This window comes from Phascolarctos cinereus, unplaced genomic scaffold (genome assembly GCF_003287225.1).
Source record: "Phascolarctos cinereus isolate Bilbo 61053 unplaced genomic scaffold, phaCin_HiC Scaffold_8;HRSCAF=390, whole genome shotgun sequence".
Taxonomy (NCBI): Eukaryota; Metazoa; Chordata; class Mammalia; order Diprotodontia; family Phascolarctidae; genus Phascolarctos; species Phascolarctos cinereus.
The window spans coordinates 50,301,313-50,318,135 of NW_027556291.1; the positions used below are offsets into that span (position 1 = coordinate 50,301,313).

Sequence of the window (16,823 nt, forward strand, 5' to 3'; positions counted from 1 at the left end):
AAGATGGTTCTCATTTCCACGTCTGATCCCAAGTCAGGAGATAAACTAAAATACTATGTCTCGCCGGGATTCTCAATCAGTTATCAGCAAGCATATATTCAGCACCAACTATCTGCCAGGCACTTTGTTAGTTGCTGAGTATAAAAAATACAAAAATCAAACGGTCCGCCCCAAGCTTGCATTCTCCTGTCATGTGTGCCCATAGAACAGATGTGCAATTATTGTCACTATCTTTGCTGCCTACCTAACAGAAACCTGCCTACTGTTTCTCTGTCAGGTTGTGCAGGAGGAGATCCCCATCCCATCCAGCTTTGTGAAGCTGAGTTATCTGAGCAGCCGAACCCCGGGCTACAAAACCCTGCTCCGAATTCTTCTGACCCACTCAGCTATCCCCATGGGGATGATCAGAGTGCACCTCACTGTGGCCGTGGAAGGTCGTCTAATGCAGAAATGGTTTCCTGCCGCAATTAATCTTGTCTACACGTTTGCCTGGAACAAAACCGACATCTATGGGCAGAAGGTTTCAGGTCTGGCAGAGGCAGTAGGTATGTAACTAACATTGTTCAGTTGTCCTGATGAATTAATTTGTATTTACACTGACTGTGAATCAGAGTTACTTAAAGAGTTGGTGGCAATTGGGGTTTGAACATTCCTCAGGTTAAATTCAAGTTCTCTTTTAATTCAGTCAATCAATAAACATTGATTAAGTTCCAATTGTGTGCCAGGCACTGTGCTACGAAAGAGGCATACCAAAAAAAGAGGCAAAAGACAGTCCCTGCCCTCAAGGAGCTCACCATCTAATGGGAGAGACAACCTGTAAACAAATATATACAAAGAAGCTATGTACCAGATAAATGGGAAATAATGAACAGAGAAAAGGCACTAGAATTAAGATTAATTCCTGTAGAAGGTGGGATTTTCAGTTGGGACTTCAAAGTAGCCAGGGAGGTCAGTAGGTGGAGCAGAGGAGGGAAAGCATTCCAGGAGTGGAGGACAGCCAGAGGAAATGCCCAGAGCATTTGGAATGTCTTGTTCATGGGACAAGAAAGAGATCAGTGTCACCTGATTAAAGAGTACGTGTGGAGGAGTAAGGTATAATAAGAGTGGTAAGGTAGGAGGGAGCCAGTTTATGAAGGGCTCTGAATGCCAAACAGATCACTTTATATTTGATCCTGGAGGCAATAGAGAGCCACTGGAGTTTATTGAGGGGGCAGCAATGATGTGGTCAGACCTGCACTTTAGGGAAATCACTTTGGTGGCTGAATGGAGGATGGCCTGGAGTATGGAGACACTTGCAGCAGGCAGACTCATCAGCAGCTATTGCAGTAGTCCAGGCATGAGGTGATAAGTTAGGCCTTGCACCAGAGTGGTGGCAGCGCCAGAGGAGAGAAGGGGGCATTTTTAAGAGATGTCGCAAAGGCGAAATTGACAGGCGTGGGCAACAGGTTTTCTTCAGGCTTTTTGCTCCCGAGCAATTCTTTCCCCTTGTCATGTTGGTTACAGGTCAGTGATGCTGCATGGCATCCAACTTCTAGCTGTCTCTAAAGCTAAATGTCACCTTCTAACAATGACCTTTGGCTTGTCATTCCTTTGGTCAGGTTTTTGGGCCTGACATTTAGTCTGTCTTTTCTACTTAGCAACTACAACATTCTAACTGAGGAACAGCTCCACTCCTCATTTTTGTTGGAAATGGTTAGGATCCTTCAACTTGTAACTTAGGAGTCTTCATGAGAAATTATTGTTACCCTTTGGTGTTCTTTTGCTTCTCAGTAAATGCAGTACTGTAGGCCTTAAAAATTCTAAAGTTGGAAAGAACTTTGATCAATCAGTCAATATGTATTTATTAAGTGTATACTATATGCCAGGTATTAAACAATGGAGACACAAAGAAAGGCAATAACATTCCCTGCCCTCAGAGAGTAATGGAGGAGACAATGTGTATATAAACAGGACCACGCCAGATAAATACAGAGAAGGCGACCTTAGAGGAGGTCGTGGCTACAAGAGCCTATAGAAGCTGATGACTGGGCCAGTTTCTGAAGCAAGCCAAAGGAGGATGGATTGGAGAGGGGAGGGATGTATACCGGTTAGGAGACTACTACAATGATAGGCCAGGTGAGAAATAGCATTTTAAGATTGGCAGGGTCTTTTTCCCTAATAACAAGCCTGGGAGGCAGGTAGTGGGTGTCCAGTTTTCTACATTTCATAGATGAGGAAACTGAGGCTCTGAGAAGTTAAGTAACTTGCCTGTGGTCACACAGCTAGTTATTGTCTAACTTGAATCCCAGCTAAATGCAATGCTCTTAACAGGACAACCTGCTTCTCAAAGTGACTGAGCAATCAGTCAGTCAATAAGCATTTATTAAGTGTTTACTATGTATGTGCCAGGTACTATGCTAAGCACTTGGGATACAAAAAGAGGTAAAAAACAGTCCCTGCCCTCGAAGAGCTTATAGTGTAATGGGGAAGACAGCAAGCAAACAAATACATACAAAGCAAGCTATAGACAGGATAAATAAGAAATGACTGAGAAAGGGAAGGCACTGGAATTAAGAGGAGTTGGGGAAGGCTTCCTGTTGAAGGTGAGATTTAGTTGGGACTTCGAGGAAGTCAGGAAGATCAGTAAGTGGAACTGAGGAAGGAGAGCATTCCAAGCAAGGAGGATGGTCAGAGAAAATGCCCAGAACCAAGAGATGGAGTGTCTTGTTTGTGAGACTGCCAGAAGGCCAGTGTCACTGGATCAAAGAGTGTAGGCATATCAAGAAGTAAAATGTAAGATGACTGGAAAAATAGGATGGGACAGGTGATGAAGGACTTTGAATGTCAAGCTGGGCATTTTGTATTTGTTCCTGGAAGCAACTGGGTAGCCAATGGAGTTTATTGAGTAGGGGATGACAAGATCAAACTCACACTTTAGGGAAAATCACTTTAGTGGCTAAATGGAGGATGGATTGCAATGAGGAGAAACCTGAAGTGAGGAAAATCATGAAAGACTGAAGGTGGTTGTGGAGTGCAATGAGGAAGAGGTGTGACTTTGGAAAGAGTCACTTAATGGAACTCTAAATTCGGGCCTTAGTTTCCTCACTTATGATATGAAGGGTGTTGGGCTAGATGACATCTGAGGTCTTTTCCAGCTCCAGAGCCAAGATGCTATGGTTCCCTGGAGATCCTCTGAGAGAACCCTTTGAGATCCTATTATTCCCTGGAGATTCCTTGGAGATCGTATGATTTCCTGTTGATTCTCTGGAGATCCTATAATTCCCTGAGGATCCTCTGAGAGATTCCTTTGAGATCTTATGATTCCCTGGAGATCCCTTGAAGATTCTCTGAAAAGCCTATGATTCTCTAGACCCTCCCTGTATGGAGCCAACACATGGAGTGTCTTGTTCATATAACTGCAGAAAGGCTAGTGTCTGTCACTGAATTGAAGAGTTCGTGGTGAGACTGAGTCAGCTATTATTATAATAGAGGTTGTATGAGGTAATCTCTAAGGTCCCTTCCATCAATGGAAAGTTGAAGGCTCTGGAGTTAGAGCACATGGGTTCAAATCCCATTTCAGTAGCGTTGCTACTTCCCCTTGGTTTCTGCCTCTGTAAAATGAGGGCTTGGCCTAAAAGGCCTTTGAGGACCCTTCCAGCTTTGGGTCTAGGATCCTAGTTGTGACCCTGGACAGATCCCTTCCCTTCTCTGGGCCTCAGTTTCCTCTCTTGTAAAATGAGAGGTTAGATTAGGTGGCCTCTCAGGTCCCATCCACCTCTAGACCTAAGATCCTGTGATCATAGGAATTGGAACTAGCAGCACTGTTGATTGGTTGGTTTTTGTCTTTCATTTTTGAAGAGAACCAAAATGGCATCACCGTGTCAGGGTCAAAGTGCAGTATGTCTGACAGTGGCTCATCAGACCAATATGAGCTCAGAAAGCTCTACCAAAACGTTGGGCACAAATAGTCCATGTGAACATTTGGAGTGTATTCTCTAAATTTGTGCATCTCGAATTCCTTTTGAGCTACTTCAATTCTGCTTTGCTCACAGAGCACAGCACCTTCTCTGATGTGGGCACGCCATCCTGAGTGGTCCTGTGCCAGTGTCTCCCATGTCTCACGATCAATTCCAAAGTTCTTCAGAGAGACCTTGAAAGTGTCCTTTTGTATCATTTCTTCTTACCTCCATGTGAGTGCTTGCCTTGGGTTCTTCGTAAAATAGTCTTTTAGGCAAACACATACATTTGGCATTCAAACAGCATGGCCAGCCCATTGGAATTGCACTCTCTGCAGTAGAGTTTGAATGCTTGGCAATTCAGCTCAAGAAAGGACCTCAGTGTCCAGTACCTCATCTTGCCAGGTGATCTTCAGAATCTTCCTAAGACATTTCAAGTGGAAGTGATTTAGTTTCCTAGCATGGCACTGGTAGACTGTCCAGGTTTCACAGGCACGCAACAATGAGGTCTGCACAATGGTTCTGTAGACTTTCAGTTTGGTAGGCTTCTTCTCTCCCACACTTTTCTTTGGAGCCTCCCAAACACTGAGCTAGCTCTGGCAAAGCATACATCAACCTCATCATCTATGTGTACATCCCTGGAAAGTACTCTGCCTGGGTAAGTGAACTTGTCCACAGCATTCAAAATCTCTCCATTTACTGTAACCAGTGGTTCCACATACAGATGGTGTGTTGAGAAGAGAACCTCTGTTTTCTTGGTGTTAATTGTAAATGCAAAATAAGCTTAGGAGGCAGAGAATCAATCCATATTCTGTTGCATCTCAGCCTCAGAGGCTGCAGTGAGTGCAGTCATCTGTGAACAAAAAGTCATACACAAACTCTTCCTCTACTTTAGTCTTGGCTTATAGCCATTTCAAGTTAAATAGTTCACTATCAGTGCAGTAGGTAACCTTGGTGCAGTGTTCATCCTCCCTGAAGGCATCTAACAGCATTGCTGAAAACATCATGCTACAAGAATGGGAGCAAGCACACAGCTTTGTTCCATTCCATTGGTGACTGGGAAAGCACAAGAGCATCATCCATTACCCAGAACCCGGGCAAGCGTGCCATTGTGGAACTGGCATATGATACTGATAAACTTCTCCTGGCAAAAAAAAAAATTTTGCTGTAATCTTCCGCAAGCCCTCATGACTGACAGTATCGGAGGCCTTGGTCAGATCTACAAACATTGTGTACAGACCTACGTTCTGCTCTTTACATCTCTCCTGGAGTTGTCAAGCAGCAAGCACCATATTGACCACTCCTCAGCCCTTTGTGAAGCCACACTGGCTCTCAGGTAAATGACCATCTTCCAGCTGAGGGATCAGCCTATTAAGGAGGACTCTAGCGAGAATCTTGCCAACAACGACTAAAAGAGAGGACCCCCACCCCCACTGCTGTGATTGTCACAGGACAACCTATTTCCTTTTCCATTATAGACATAAACAATAGAGGTATCCTTGAACTCCTGGGGTATAAGCCTCTTCTTGCCATATAACCTGGAAGACTTCCATCAGCTTTTATATTAGCAGTGGACCCCCTGCATTATAGATTTCTACTGAAATGAAATCAGCACCAGGTGTTTTGCCACACAAGAGGAGCTGGTATTTAAAACCTCTTATTCAATTGGAAGTTCAGCTACAGAGAGATTGACTTCAACTTGACATATGAGGTCTCTTCCAGCTCTAGACCCAGGGTCCTATGATCATAGGAATTGGAACTAGAAGCATTGTGCAGGCTATTGGAAACCAAACTACAAGTATCACTATGATAAATTATACTCTTAAAATGGAGATATTTGGAATCAATGATTCTAATGGCTGATTGGTCAGTAGTAAGATCAATATGAGAAAGACCTCCATCAATTAAGAAATAAAATCTTCTTAAAGGTCACAAGACAAAGCCCAAGGTCATTGCTTTGGGTTTTAAATGCTGTAGGGTTTTGGAACAGGAAAGGCCTGATGGTCTCATTTTTCAGGTAATAAACCTGAGGTTTGGTTGTTAATCCCCCAAGGTTACCTAGCTATTTAGAGCCAAAGCTGTTCTGACTCCTCATCCAGTGCCCTTGGTCTTCCACTACCAGGAAACCTGTGTGATGCTCAGACATGGCTCCCTACCTCAGAACTGCATGTAAGAAAGCACTTGGAGAGCAAAATTTGCCCAATCTTATCTTCCCTGGCTTTAATTAAGGCATGATATTGGGAAATAATTTGATTTCATTTAGTTTCTTTCTTTGCTGTTTGCAAAACAATGTAAAGAAGGTTTAATTGTGCAGTTAGGCCTGCTGTTGGAATTCTCATGCAGCCTTATTGAGTTTGACAAACTGGGTTGCTCAGGGGCTCTGATCTGCATCCATTATGTGAATTTTGTCAAAATAATTCCCTGTGTCCGGGTGCATTATCAATATGTAATAATACATTCTGCACAGACTTCATTTTAATTAAATTAAATTGCAGCCGTTCAGCGTCTTGGAAGTTCAGGAAATCAGCCATCCACTTTCAGTGCCGCTGCTCTAAACAATTCTATTATTCTTCAAGGTTATTGGCAACAACAATTGCAGAATTCTTTAGTACAGTTCTTTGGCAAGAAGGAGCACTGGCTGTTCCAGTGACAACCCCCTTCCTAAGAGTTCGCTGCACACAGGAGCCTGCTGCAGCTGCATGAGAGAGAATGGGGCTAACCTTCATAGGAAAAAGCAAAGCTCCAGTTACTTTATGTACGCAAAATATTCCTGAGGAAGATGCCTTAGTGGTGATAAATTTCCCTTCAGTCAAATGTACATCTTACCAGAAAAATAGCATCTGCTGATATTTTTGTAACATGGCCTACTTAAAACCATAACCAGCCAAGAGCCCCAATATTTTGCTTTCAAAGGGGTGAATCTCCCATCCCTCTCCATCATTTACAAAGCACCAACCAAATCTCTGCAGTAGTCAAATCCAGTGCACCAGTGATGCACATGACAGATAGTCAGTGATTGACCCAGCACTCAAAATGTGAAGAAGCACTGCCAGTCCTGGGCCATTACTACCCTTCCCACTTGAGTCCCACAGTCATCCAAGCTCAACTGCAGGTAGCTCTTGCTTGATTTCAGGTGTTGCATACCATTGGGTATGCGCCTCTCACAGCAGCCCCTCTATCCTTTCTCTTCCCTTTAAACTGGGCTCTGAGGTCCCTGTTGAAATGGGCTATTATTTCCATAGCTTTTCTGAGCTGTGCCTGCTATCCTTAGTTAATCCCTATTTGCTCAGTTAAATTCGTCTGATATTTCTTGAATCCCACTGAGTCCCTAGAATGGCTTCCCACTTCTCCTCCTCTTTGGTACAGCTCTCCTGACTACTAGCCAATCTAGCCCTGCTTGCCTTGCAAGGACTCCCTTATCATTGTACTTCTGAAACCCTTCCAATATATCCCTTTGTTTTCTAAGCGAGTTCAGTCTGCTTCTTCCCCCCCAACCCCCATTGCCAATCCTGTCCCCCAGATTAAAAGTATTTCTAGAGTTGCAGAGGAAAATGCTACCTTATTCCCACATTAGGGAAGCCCCTGGGTCACAAAGACAGTGAAATCGATGCAGACCAAGTCATAGAGCAGGATATCAGTTTCCATCTCAGAATGGAAGAGTTCTCCTGCCAAGAGAAGAGGCAAAAACTCCCAGGTAAAGAAAGAAACTGAGGAACGTGAATGCTGGGTAATAAGCATATAATAGACCTTCTGAGGATTGGAGAGAGTCCATCAGAGCAGTGGAAGGCAGGAAGGAGGTTGACATTGTGGCCAGTTGCTGCATTGTTCTCCCTAGCCCCTACAAACCACACAAACTGCAAGGGAAATGTGGAAAGCTTTAGCTGCCCATCCATAAGGGTTTAGCCTTCAATCAAAACCTCCCTACTGATAAACCTTTCTCACCATATTTTTATTCTTGCTGATATCCACAATTGATTCCTTCTTAATCTATATAAAGAAGGAGCAAAAATTGGTCATTCTTTTTAGAGGTTTCTCTTGGAAGGAGAAAGGGATATCTATATTTGATAAACTCTCATGTCAAAAACAGTAAAGAGGTCTGCCTTTTGTATTTTGGGGGTATGCATCTAGGATGGGACAAAGAACGTCCCCAAGACTTGTCAGACTGGAATGATTAGTGTCTTTTGTCTCTTTACACATCACCCTTTCTCCTTCCTCAGTGGAATTACTTCTCTTGGTTAATTTCAGAATTCATTTTTGAGAGCTTCCCTGCTGCTTCCTCTTCAAAGCATCCAACTCCCTCAGCTTTTGGAAGAGCCTCAAATGGGTGTCTTAGGTCCAAGTATTAAGTGGTCTTTTTTCTTTCAATGTTTCTTTCTCTTTGGTAGACACTCTTCCATCTTCCAACGTCATGGCATTGGTCAGGGTTTCCCTCTGCCTCTTTGAATCCCCTGTCTTCCTTGCTTTCACAGTATTTAAGGAACATTTCATTCTTCCTAATCATCTGGAGAGTGGAGAGGGTGGTCTTCAAAGCCCTTCTCTTCTAGGGTGGAGACCAGCCTGTACTTTGAACAGAGGCATCAGGCATTTTTTGGCTGTGACAGAAAGACTGATTTTGGATACTCTCTGCGGACCACTGCCAAGTTCTCCATTCCCTCCACCCCCAGCTCTCTCTACTTGTTTGAAGTGAGATGCTAAATCCTTTGTCTTTCTTGCTAGTAGCTATTCTGGAGAAAAGCTGTGGCCACTTGCTAGTGGGAGCCATCAAACTCCAGATCTGGTGTTCTCCTCACCCTGTTAACCAAAAGTGGTCCAAGAGCCACTGTGAACAGATTCCATGCTGCCCTGATGGCCAGTGGCTGCCTTCATGCCTCTCAACTCAGAGTCCCCATCAACCTCCATTTGTTTCTTCTTCTTTTGACCTTTACTGGATGACCTCTGCCCCAACAGCACCTGGCGATCCATATCTTTCATTGGAGGGCAAGCAGCTACTTCTTCCTCATTAGGGAAAGCCTCATAATCTATTTCAGTGGTCATATTTCTTCTCTTTCTCCTATGGATCCTATTTTTTCATCCTCCAGTCTCCTAAGAGGTCAATATTTCCTTTTGATTCTTTAGATCCTTTTTTTTATCATTTTCATATTGAAGCCTTTCTTTCATTGTTGTTGTTATTTTAGGGAATGCTTTTTTCTCCTTGATAATCTTGAAAGAGAAAAAAATTCCTTGAACCCCTTCACTTCCTATTCTAGGAGAGAGACCAGCCTGAACTTTGAGCATTGGTAACAGTTCATTGGTCATAGCAAAAATAACAAACATACATCACACACCCCCGTAGCTGCTCACCGCAGAATTCCTCTTACTCTCTCTGCTTGTTGAAGGGAGATCCTGAGTCCTTCCTCAGTTTCCTAGTAGCTCCATTGGAGAACTGATCTGAGAAACCTAAAGTGCCATGTGGAGGCTCAACAGGAAAGGTCATTGGGAAGTGTTTTACAGAAGGATGAGCAGGTATTTCAGAGGGGGATGGGAGTGATGATTCTGTTCCCAGGCAGCACTGTGAGCAAAAGAGGGACCATAGAAGATCACAGAGCATGTACTAGGGGTTGTGACATAGCGGGAAGCACCGTGAGCCTCCACTCCCACTCTTGGTCCCCACAGCCAGGTCCTCAGTATGCTGGGGTTCAGATAAGATGCATAATCGGTCCTCCATAAAAATGCTGATGGCCACTCAGCCCATTTCCATTCTGCCTTGGTTTTAAGCCCCGGGCTGAGCCGTCACCAGAACAGGCAGAGAGCCACTGGGGCCACACTCAGCAAAATAACCGTGATTTTCTTTTCATCAAATACTGCAAAGCAAGGATGAATAGGTTACTACAACCTGATTCATGGAGAAAGAGACTCTAAGCTTGCTACTCATTGGCTTAACTCGGGAAGAGCTACTCACCTCCCTCCCTGAGTGGGCCCCTGCCTCCTCGGAAGCTGGCTTTGAGCTCCAAGATGATGTCGGCGTTGGCTGCTGTTTGTCCTCTATCAGAAAAAAAACCCTGCTTTTTCCTTTGAGCCACATCCCAAAACATCCCTTCAAGTTGACTGGAATTTTGGACAACTTTCAGTGTAAACTATAATGTTATTAGCTCACAGGGGCTTCCTCAAGAGAAAATAAATCTAATAAAAATTAGAGAGCCTTTATTAAGTGGCTGCCTCATTGCTATTTGCTGTGGCTAGGGGAAAAAGTAATCGAATTGTGAGCTTTGCAGTTAATGCACTTTTTCGTTTGGGACTAGAGAGCAATTCTGAGAGAGGAGATGAGGAAAGGAGAAGCCTCTGTCTCCTCACTAGTGACCCTCAGATGGCTTTACTCCATATACCTCATATGAGTTGATTCCTTCTGCCATGGAATCGAGAGGCCCTTTAGCTGTTACTGAGGAAAAAAGAAGGCTCCATCACAGCACCCGAGGTTACCAGCTCACACCATTTACTTGCAAAATGAAACATCCACTTTTCCGAAGAATCGCTGGCCTTTTAGTCAGTCCAGCAATCAACAAGTACTTATTAAACAACTGCTGTGTGCGAGGCCCTGAGGATATAAAGACAAAATGAATCAGCATCTTCCTTCAGGGAGTCTCTGGGTCCAGGGCAAAAGGCAGCAGTCCTTCAGGAATGCTGGGGGGAAAGAGCAGATGAGTTGCAGGAAAGGTATCATTATATGGGGGATTCTTTTATTAACAAAGACTTTTAGATGTTGCCAAAAATGAATGAATGAAAAGGAGCTCAATATATGCCAGGCATTCTGCTAAGCCCTGGAAACACATATATAAGCAAGCAAGTCCCTGCCCTCAAGGAGATTATATTCTCTTGAAGGAAGACAACTCCAGACTCCCAAGGGCAAAGTTCAGGTTCTGGTGGTAGAGGGATAAGGTAAGGGATAACGATGGAAGTATAGGAATTGTGGTTTGGAAATCGCTGGGAAGTTAGAAACACCAAGATGGCCTGAAGCATCCTCATCACCTAACCAAGATTATTCCAGCACAAGAAACCGTGTCTAGTGTTTGTTTTTCTAGCATGACCACAATATGAATATATTACATGCAGTTTGAAAAAAAAATGTTAAGGATCTCAGAAAAGAGAGAACCTTCAGTGCAGGGGCCTTTTCCTAGCAACTTAGCTCTACAGCCCTTCATTTGTCTCCGTGTGCTATTACTTACTTACCTTGAAGCTTTTTTGTTATCTTAGCTTGAAGAAGAAAAGACTGAAGTCAGTCTGAGGGCTAGGGAGAGAGACATGAGACTGTTGTCATCAAATTATGTGAGTGTCCCATAGAAGAAGGATTACGCTCATTTTGTGTAACTCCCAAAAACCAAATTAACACCATTGAAAGTTACAGGGAGGCATATTTCCATTCTGCTCAAATTAAAACTGACAGTGGAACAAATTACTTTAGGAGGTAGTGAGCTCCCCCATCACTGAAAGCATTAGAAGATCAAATGAGATAATATTTATAAAGTGCTTAGCACAGTGCCAGTCACAGAGGATGCACTATGCTTATTTGTCCCCTTCTCCCTAAAGACAGGATTTCCATGTTTGATGGAAAATTGGACTAGGTTGCCTCTAAGGTCCCTCCCTGCCCTAAAGTTCAGTAATTCTCAGCTTCTTTCTATATTACAGTGGAGTGGATAATGTCAAAGTCATCTGCTCAAGACCATCAGTGGAAGGTGCTCATTCCACTGAAATAGTACCCAGACCCTCCAGGCCTTATTAGATGGACCAAAACCAGTCTGCACCAAATAGCAGACCTTTTAGTATGGAGCTTGTCCGCATATAGCTAGGCCAGTCTTTAGACAATACACACCCAACACAGCCTCTCCAGCTGGGTTAGAGTACTCTACTGGCCTAGCAATTGAATTTCCAGGGTCACCTCCATGCCACAAGGAGACATTAGAAGAAAATGTTATTGACATGGAATGCATTATGTGGATTATTTCCAGCTGTTTTCTCTTCTTAATTATGTCTGGCTGGGACTAATATGAAAACACATTCCTGTTCCCTAAGCATATAATAACTGATTGGGGGACATTTTGGGGGATGAAAGAAACCAGTGTCCTTATTGCATGCTGGGTGACAAAGGGAAGCCAACTGGAGCTGAAAAATGGACCCCTAATAATCCACTATGTGAATAAACCCCATGTTGATAATGGAGAGTGTATATTTATAATTTTAGACATCCTTTGGCTTGTCTGCAGTCCAGCTCCCCCTAAACTCACAACCCACTTTTACTCAACCGGCCATCTTTTTTCCTGCTGCCCAAAGCCAAAAAACACAAAGCAGTTTGATTGAATTTTTCACTTCTCAACCATGTTGTACTGGTCCTTGTTAGAGTCGGCCTTTCTGCCCAGTGTGCATAACAGAGTGGTAAATGAAGGGATTGGGTTCTCTAGGGACATCTGCCAGTTGGGAAGAAGTAGCTCCACAAAAAAACAATAGCAGAGCACTATGGAGGCTGTTTGAGACTGCAAGGGACAAGGAAGACAGCTGCTGGGTACCTAATGTGATGAGCCAATACTCTGAGGCTTTGCAACACTAAGTGGATATGAGCAGCTCTAAATTTGGGAGTCTGAAATTCAAGGCTTTGGCAGGTATGCTCTGAAAACAGGTTTCCCAAAGGGATGATGATAAGCAGAACTTTGTCTGAACTCTATGAATTCCACTACCTGCTCTCCTAGACACTCAAGGTACCATATTATATACTTCCCATTTCGGTGGCTTACCAGGGTTTCAAGTTGAATCATAACATCTGTGCTTCATTGGAGTGGTCGCCAAATGGATACTGGATGAGAGTCCTTTGGTTAGTACCACACAGGAAACTCAAGTTAACCCATTAAATGAGGAAATTTAATTTGGGCAAGTGCAAGTTTTATTACTGCTATGTGTAAGCAAGTGTCATAGAGTCGGCCCTTTTCTCTTCTTTGAGCCCTCTAAGTGCCAAATTCCCCTCCAACACACTCACACTTTGGAGTTTGCCTTTCCCTGAATTCCTCCCTTCCTGGAGTAGGAGAGCCAGGCTGAATCCTGTAAATATAATAGGTACATACTTTTAAATGGACCTCATTTGCCAATTTGTTCACTGAACACTGATCATGTGAGTGCCAGCCTGGCTCTGTTTGCCATGGAACAGTGGGAGTGGGTATATCTGCATCTTACTGTATTGCAGTCATTGCCCCAATCCAAATGCAACGTTAACTATGGAATCTTAGCGTCCACAGGATTCTTGCTTGCTTGAAAATGAAGCAATAGAAACAAATTGCAAAGATTTGTTAATATGCCATTAACCATCTTTTTGCAGTATCAGTGGGATACGAGTATGAAACATGTCCTGACTTTATTCTCTGGGAGAAAAGGACAGTCGTTTTACAAGGGTTTGAGATGGATGCTTCAAATCTCGGAGGCTGGTCCTTGAATAAGCATCATATTTTGAATCCCCAAAGTGGTGAGTATGGTAACCCCAATTGGCTTGTTTTGTGTTGAGGGCTTTGGTAGCATGATGTATGAGGCAATCAATGGATAGATTCACAGCACAAGGAACAGGAAGTGACTGTATGAGAGCATTATGGAGTAAATAAAGCAAGGTATATTGCAGGAGCAAATATCAACCAACAGCCCCATTGGTCATGAGTTGAGTTTAATATGGGCCCCAAACCAGCCGCCCAAATAGCTTTGCATTACCCCAACCATCTCTTTATTGCTGGGGGCGTGGCAGGCCATGATAAGCCTTGGGAATGCAAAAAGCCATGATAAACAAGTGGGAATGAATTACTGGCAATTGAGAACACTAACCTAAATGCAGAGTAACTTAAGGATCACTGAGCACCCCACTTCAGGAGCAGTTTTTATACTACTTAGGGACTGTGTAGAAGAGTACTGGCATATTTGAGGTTTTTTTCCATCAAGGTTAGTTTCCTAAAGTTGGGGGAACACAGCCTGGCCTGTGATCCTAGGCCTCTTTGAGAATGAAATCTCCCCTAGGAAAGGATGAAAATCTCCCACGGGATATCTGAAAAGAGGGGAAGCACTTGGTTACAAGGTGCTGTACATGCCAACTCTGGCCTGTGGCTGAGAGAAGCTAATTTATGAGAAACAGAAACTCAGGCAGAATAGTGAAGCTTAAGGAATGAACATATCTAAAATATGGAACATAAATAGGACCCATACAGAATGTTTTCCTCTGAGGGGACGTCATGCGCCAGTGATCTGAATTCTCATTCTGCCCCTTTGGTGGCCCAAATTCACATTTCGAGACTGTATTGGCTCGTGAGGGAAGTAGAGGAGGTGAGCTTTTGCTTTTCATTGGCATTGAAGTGGCTGCCAGTACCATTAACTGTTCCAGTCATACCAAATCCATTTATTTGGGCAAAGCAGCCTGTCACCACAGCTATGCTGGGCACTGTCAAAAACTGAGCTCTTCATGCAAAGACAAGAGTCATCTTCAGGTTCAAGGAAATTAGGATGATGTCATCCAGAAAACCACCCAGGAGGAGACACAGAGGCAGAGAAGAAAGAAAATTCTGGAAATTTGAAAATGTTGGAGTTCTTGTTAGAAGCTAACAGTCTTCTGCCCCTTTATTCTACCACTCTGGGTCACCATAGATATTATAGATATTAGAAATATTCTTGTGTCATAGCATATTGCTTCCAATTTCAGTCTGGCCTAGCAAACATTTGCTTCTTCTCTACACATACAAGTTATTTAACTGTACAAAAGAGCATTATTGAGTAGTTAAGTGCCCTTGTCGGGGACCAAAGGAGCTTTCTGTGAAAGGAGGAAAGAGGGCTGGGTCACTCTCATGGTGGCATAAATTGTGTTGCACCAAGTATCAATCGAAAAATTCAAGACTGACCTTCCATTCTCTTGCTGAATCTGATTTATTTTAGCCCTCTTTTGATCCTAGGTGAAGCTTGACTCTTGAGTTGACATTCATATGCTATGTCTTCATACTATGCAAGGGGTTTAATGGTCAGGCCTGTGGTTTAACCAGGTGGGAGTTGGCCCTTTGATAGAAAGCAAGCTTTGGAAGTGTTAGAAAACTTTCCTGAGGCTGCGTCTCCAGTCTTTGCCACTATTCCTAGGCTGCGACAGAGTCAGTGGTCAGATGTCCCATTCAGAACCACAATGATGATTTCAGTATGTCTTACAAGGGTCCTTCTGTGGGCAGCATGCCTAGCACTTCAGTAATCATTTCTAGCAGCAATTTAATGAATTTCCTCATTGGGTTTCTGATCTAATATAATTGCAAGATCAAAATAGGATGGCAGTCCAATAGTAAGGTGTATCTCTAGCCTCAATGTAGTCCATCCCACAAAGGAAGTTCAGCTCTTAACAATATTGCAGGGCTTATCAAAGTATATCCAGAAGCATTATGTAGTTGATAAACTATTATATCTCTACGTCAGTATTAGTCAAGCATCTATTGGCTTGCAGTGGTAGTATAGCATTTAGCCGATCACTAGGCCTTCCGTCCTTTATACCTATTAAACTTTAAAGTCATACATAGGAATAGAGCTGTTGAGAGCTGGACGGATCCCTCAGAAGGCATTTTGTCTAGACCCCTCATTTTGCATATGAGGAAATAGAGGCCAAGGAGGGGTGTAGGCACACAGGTAGTATGCAGCAAAGCTAGGACTGCAATCTGGGCCCTCTGGCTTCAAAGCCAGCATGGTTTACCCTGGACCAGGCAGTTTTTCCATTTTCTCAATTCTCTTCCTAAGCTGCTAGACCCACATGTCATTTGTATACAACATACCACATTATGATAGCCAAACCACATATTAAAGGGACAATTATTTGGAGTAAAGTAATAACATTATAGGATACAACACAGATAAAGCCTAAAACAAGTAGAAACTATTCAAGCAATAAGTGAGATCCTTCAACCATTTACTCCCATGAAGCCATGCTACACAAGATGCCAAAAGGTTCACAGATCCTGTCATTTGCATTCAGGTTCCTTGAAGACACACTATTAAGTTCATCTTGACACGAATAGGTTCTTTGAGAGTAAAATCACTACTCCAAGTTGACATTTTCATTATAATCTAGACATAAAAATCAAGCGTTTTATGTAGAGTATTTCAAGGGGTCCTCACAACAGTCCTCTTAGGCAGTGGTTTTTGTTAGCCCAGTTTTACAAATAAGGAAACTGAGGCTCTGAGAGGTGACTTGTCCAGGATTACACAGCTAGAAGTGCCTGAGGCAGGATTCAAACTCAGGACTTTGTGACTCCAAGACCCACATTCTATCAGCTGTGATGCCTAGCTGTCTGATAGCCAGATCCATGCCCCCACCTCCCAACCACTCACCCCCATTCTTGTGGTCCACATTGTCTTCAAGAGATACACACTATGTTCTGTTTTCTTACCTCGGCATCTTCAAAAGCAATGCTATATAATCATTCTTCCTTTACCTCTGATTTTGTGCCCTTGAATGGGGCACAACCATCTCCTAGCTTAAGTCTGCTTATTATAGACACTCATTCATCTGGGGGGTCCCCTAGGCTTATAATCCTATAATAATAAAATAATTTTTCAATCAAGGGAAGGAAAATGGACATAAAAGAACTATAATAATATCTGAACATTAATGCTGTGCTTCCAGGTTTACAAAGTGTTTTAGAGGCATACATGCTTCACACTCAGTCCTCGAAAAGAGATTTTTTGCTTACTGCATCATCAGGTATGAAAAACAGTCAGACTTCCAAGGGCATTGACTTTTTTTTTCCCTTTTTTATCAGAAAAAAACCCATTCTTCTAATATGGGCAAAGTATCTTGCTTCACTGTGGTCCAAACCTTTTCTGATTTGCATGCCATTATAGTTATTTAGTTTTTCTATCCTTTGCTAATTT

At 43.1% G+C, this 16,823-nt stretch overlaps 1 protein-coding gene across 2 annotated transcripts in view; it reads left to right on the forward strand.

The window, feature by feature from the left end:
- Positions 1-16,823, forward strand: part of TENM1 (teneurin transmembrane protein 1) — a 649,974-nt gene that overhangs the window by 530,476 nt on the left and 102,675 nt on the right. For both annotated transcript variants that reach the window (XM_020976349.2, XM_020976350.2), the window contains 2 exons: positions 278-545; positions 13,270-13,413. In XM_020976349.2, the coding sequence (XP_020832008.1) occupies positions 278-545; positions 13,270-13,413 (412 nt within the window). The remainder of the gene's footprint in view (positions 1-277; positions 546-13,269; positions 13,414-16,823) is intronic.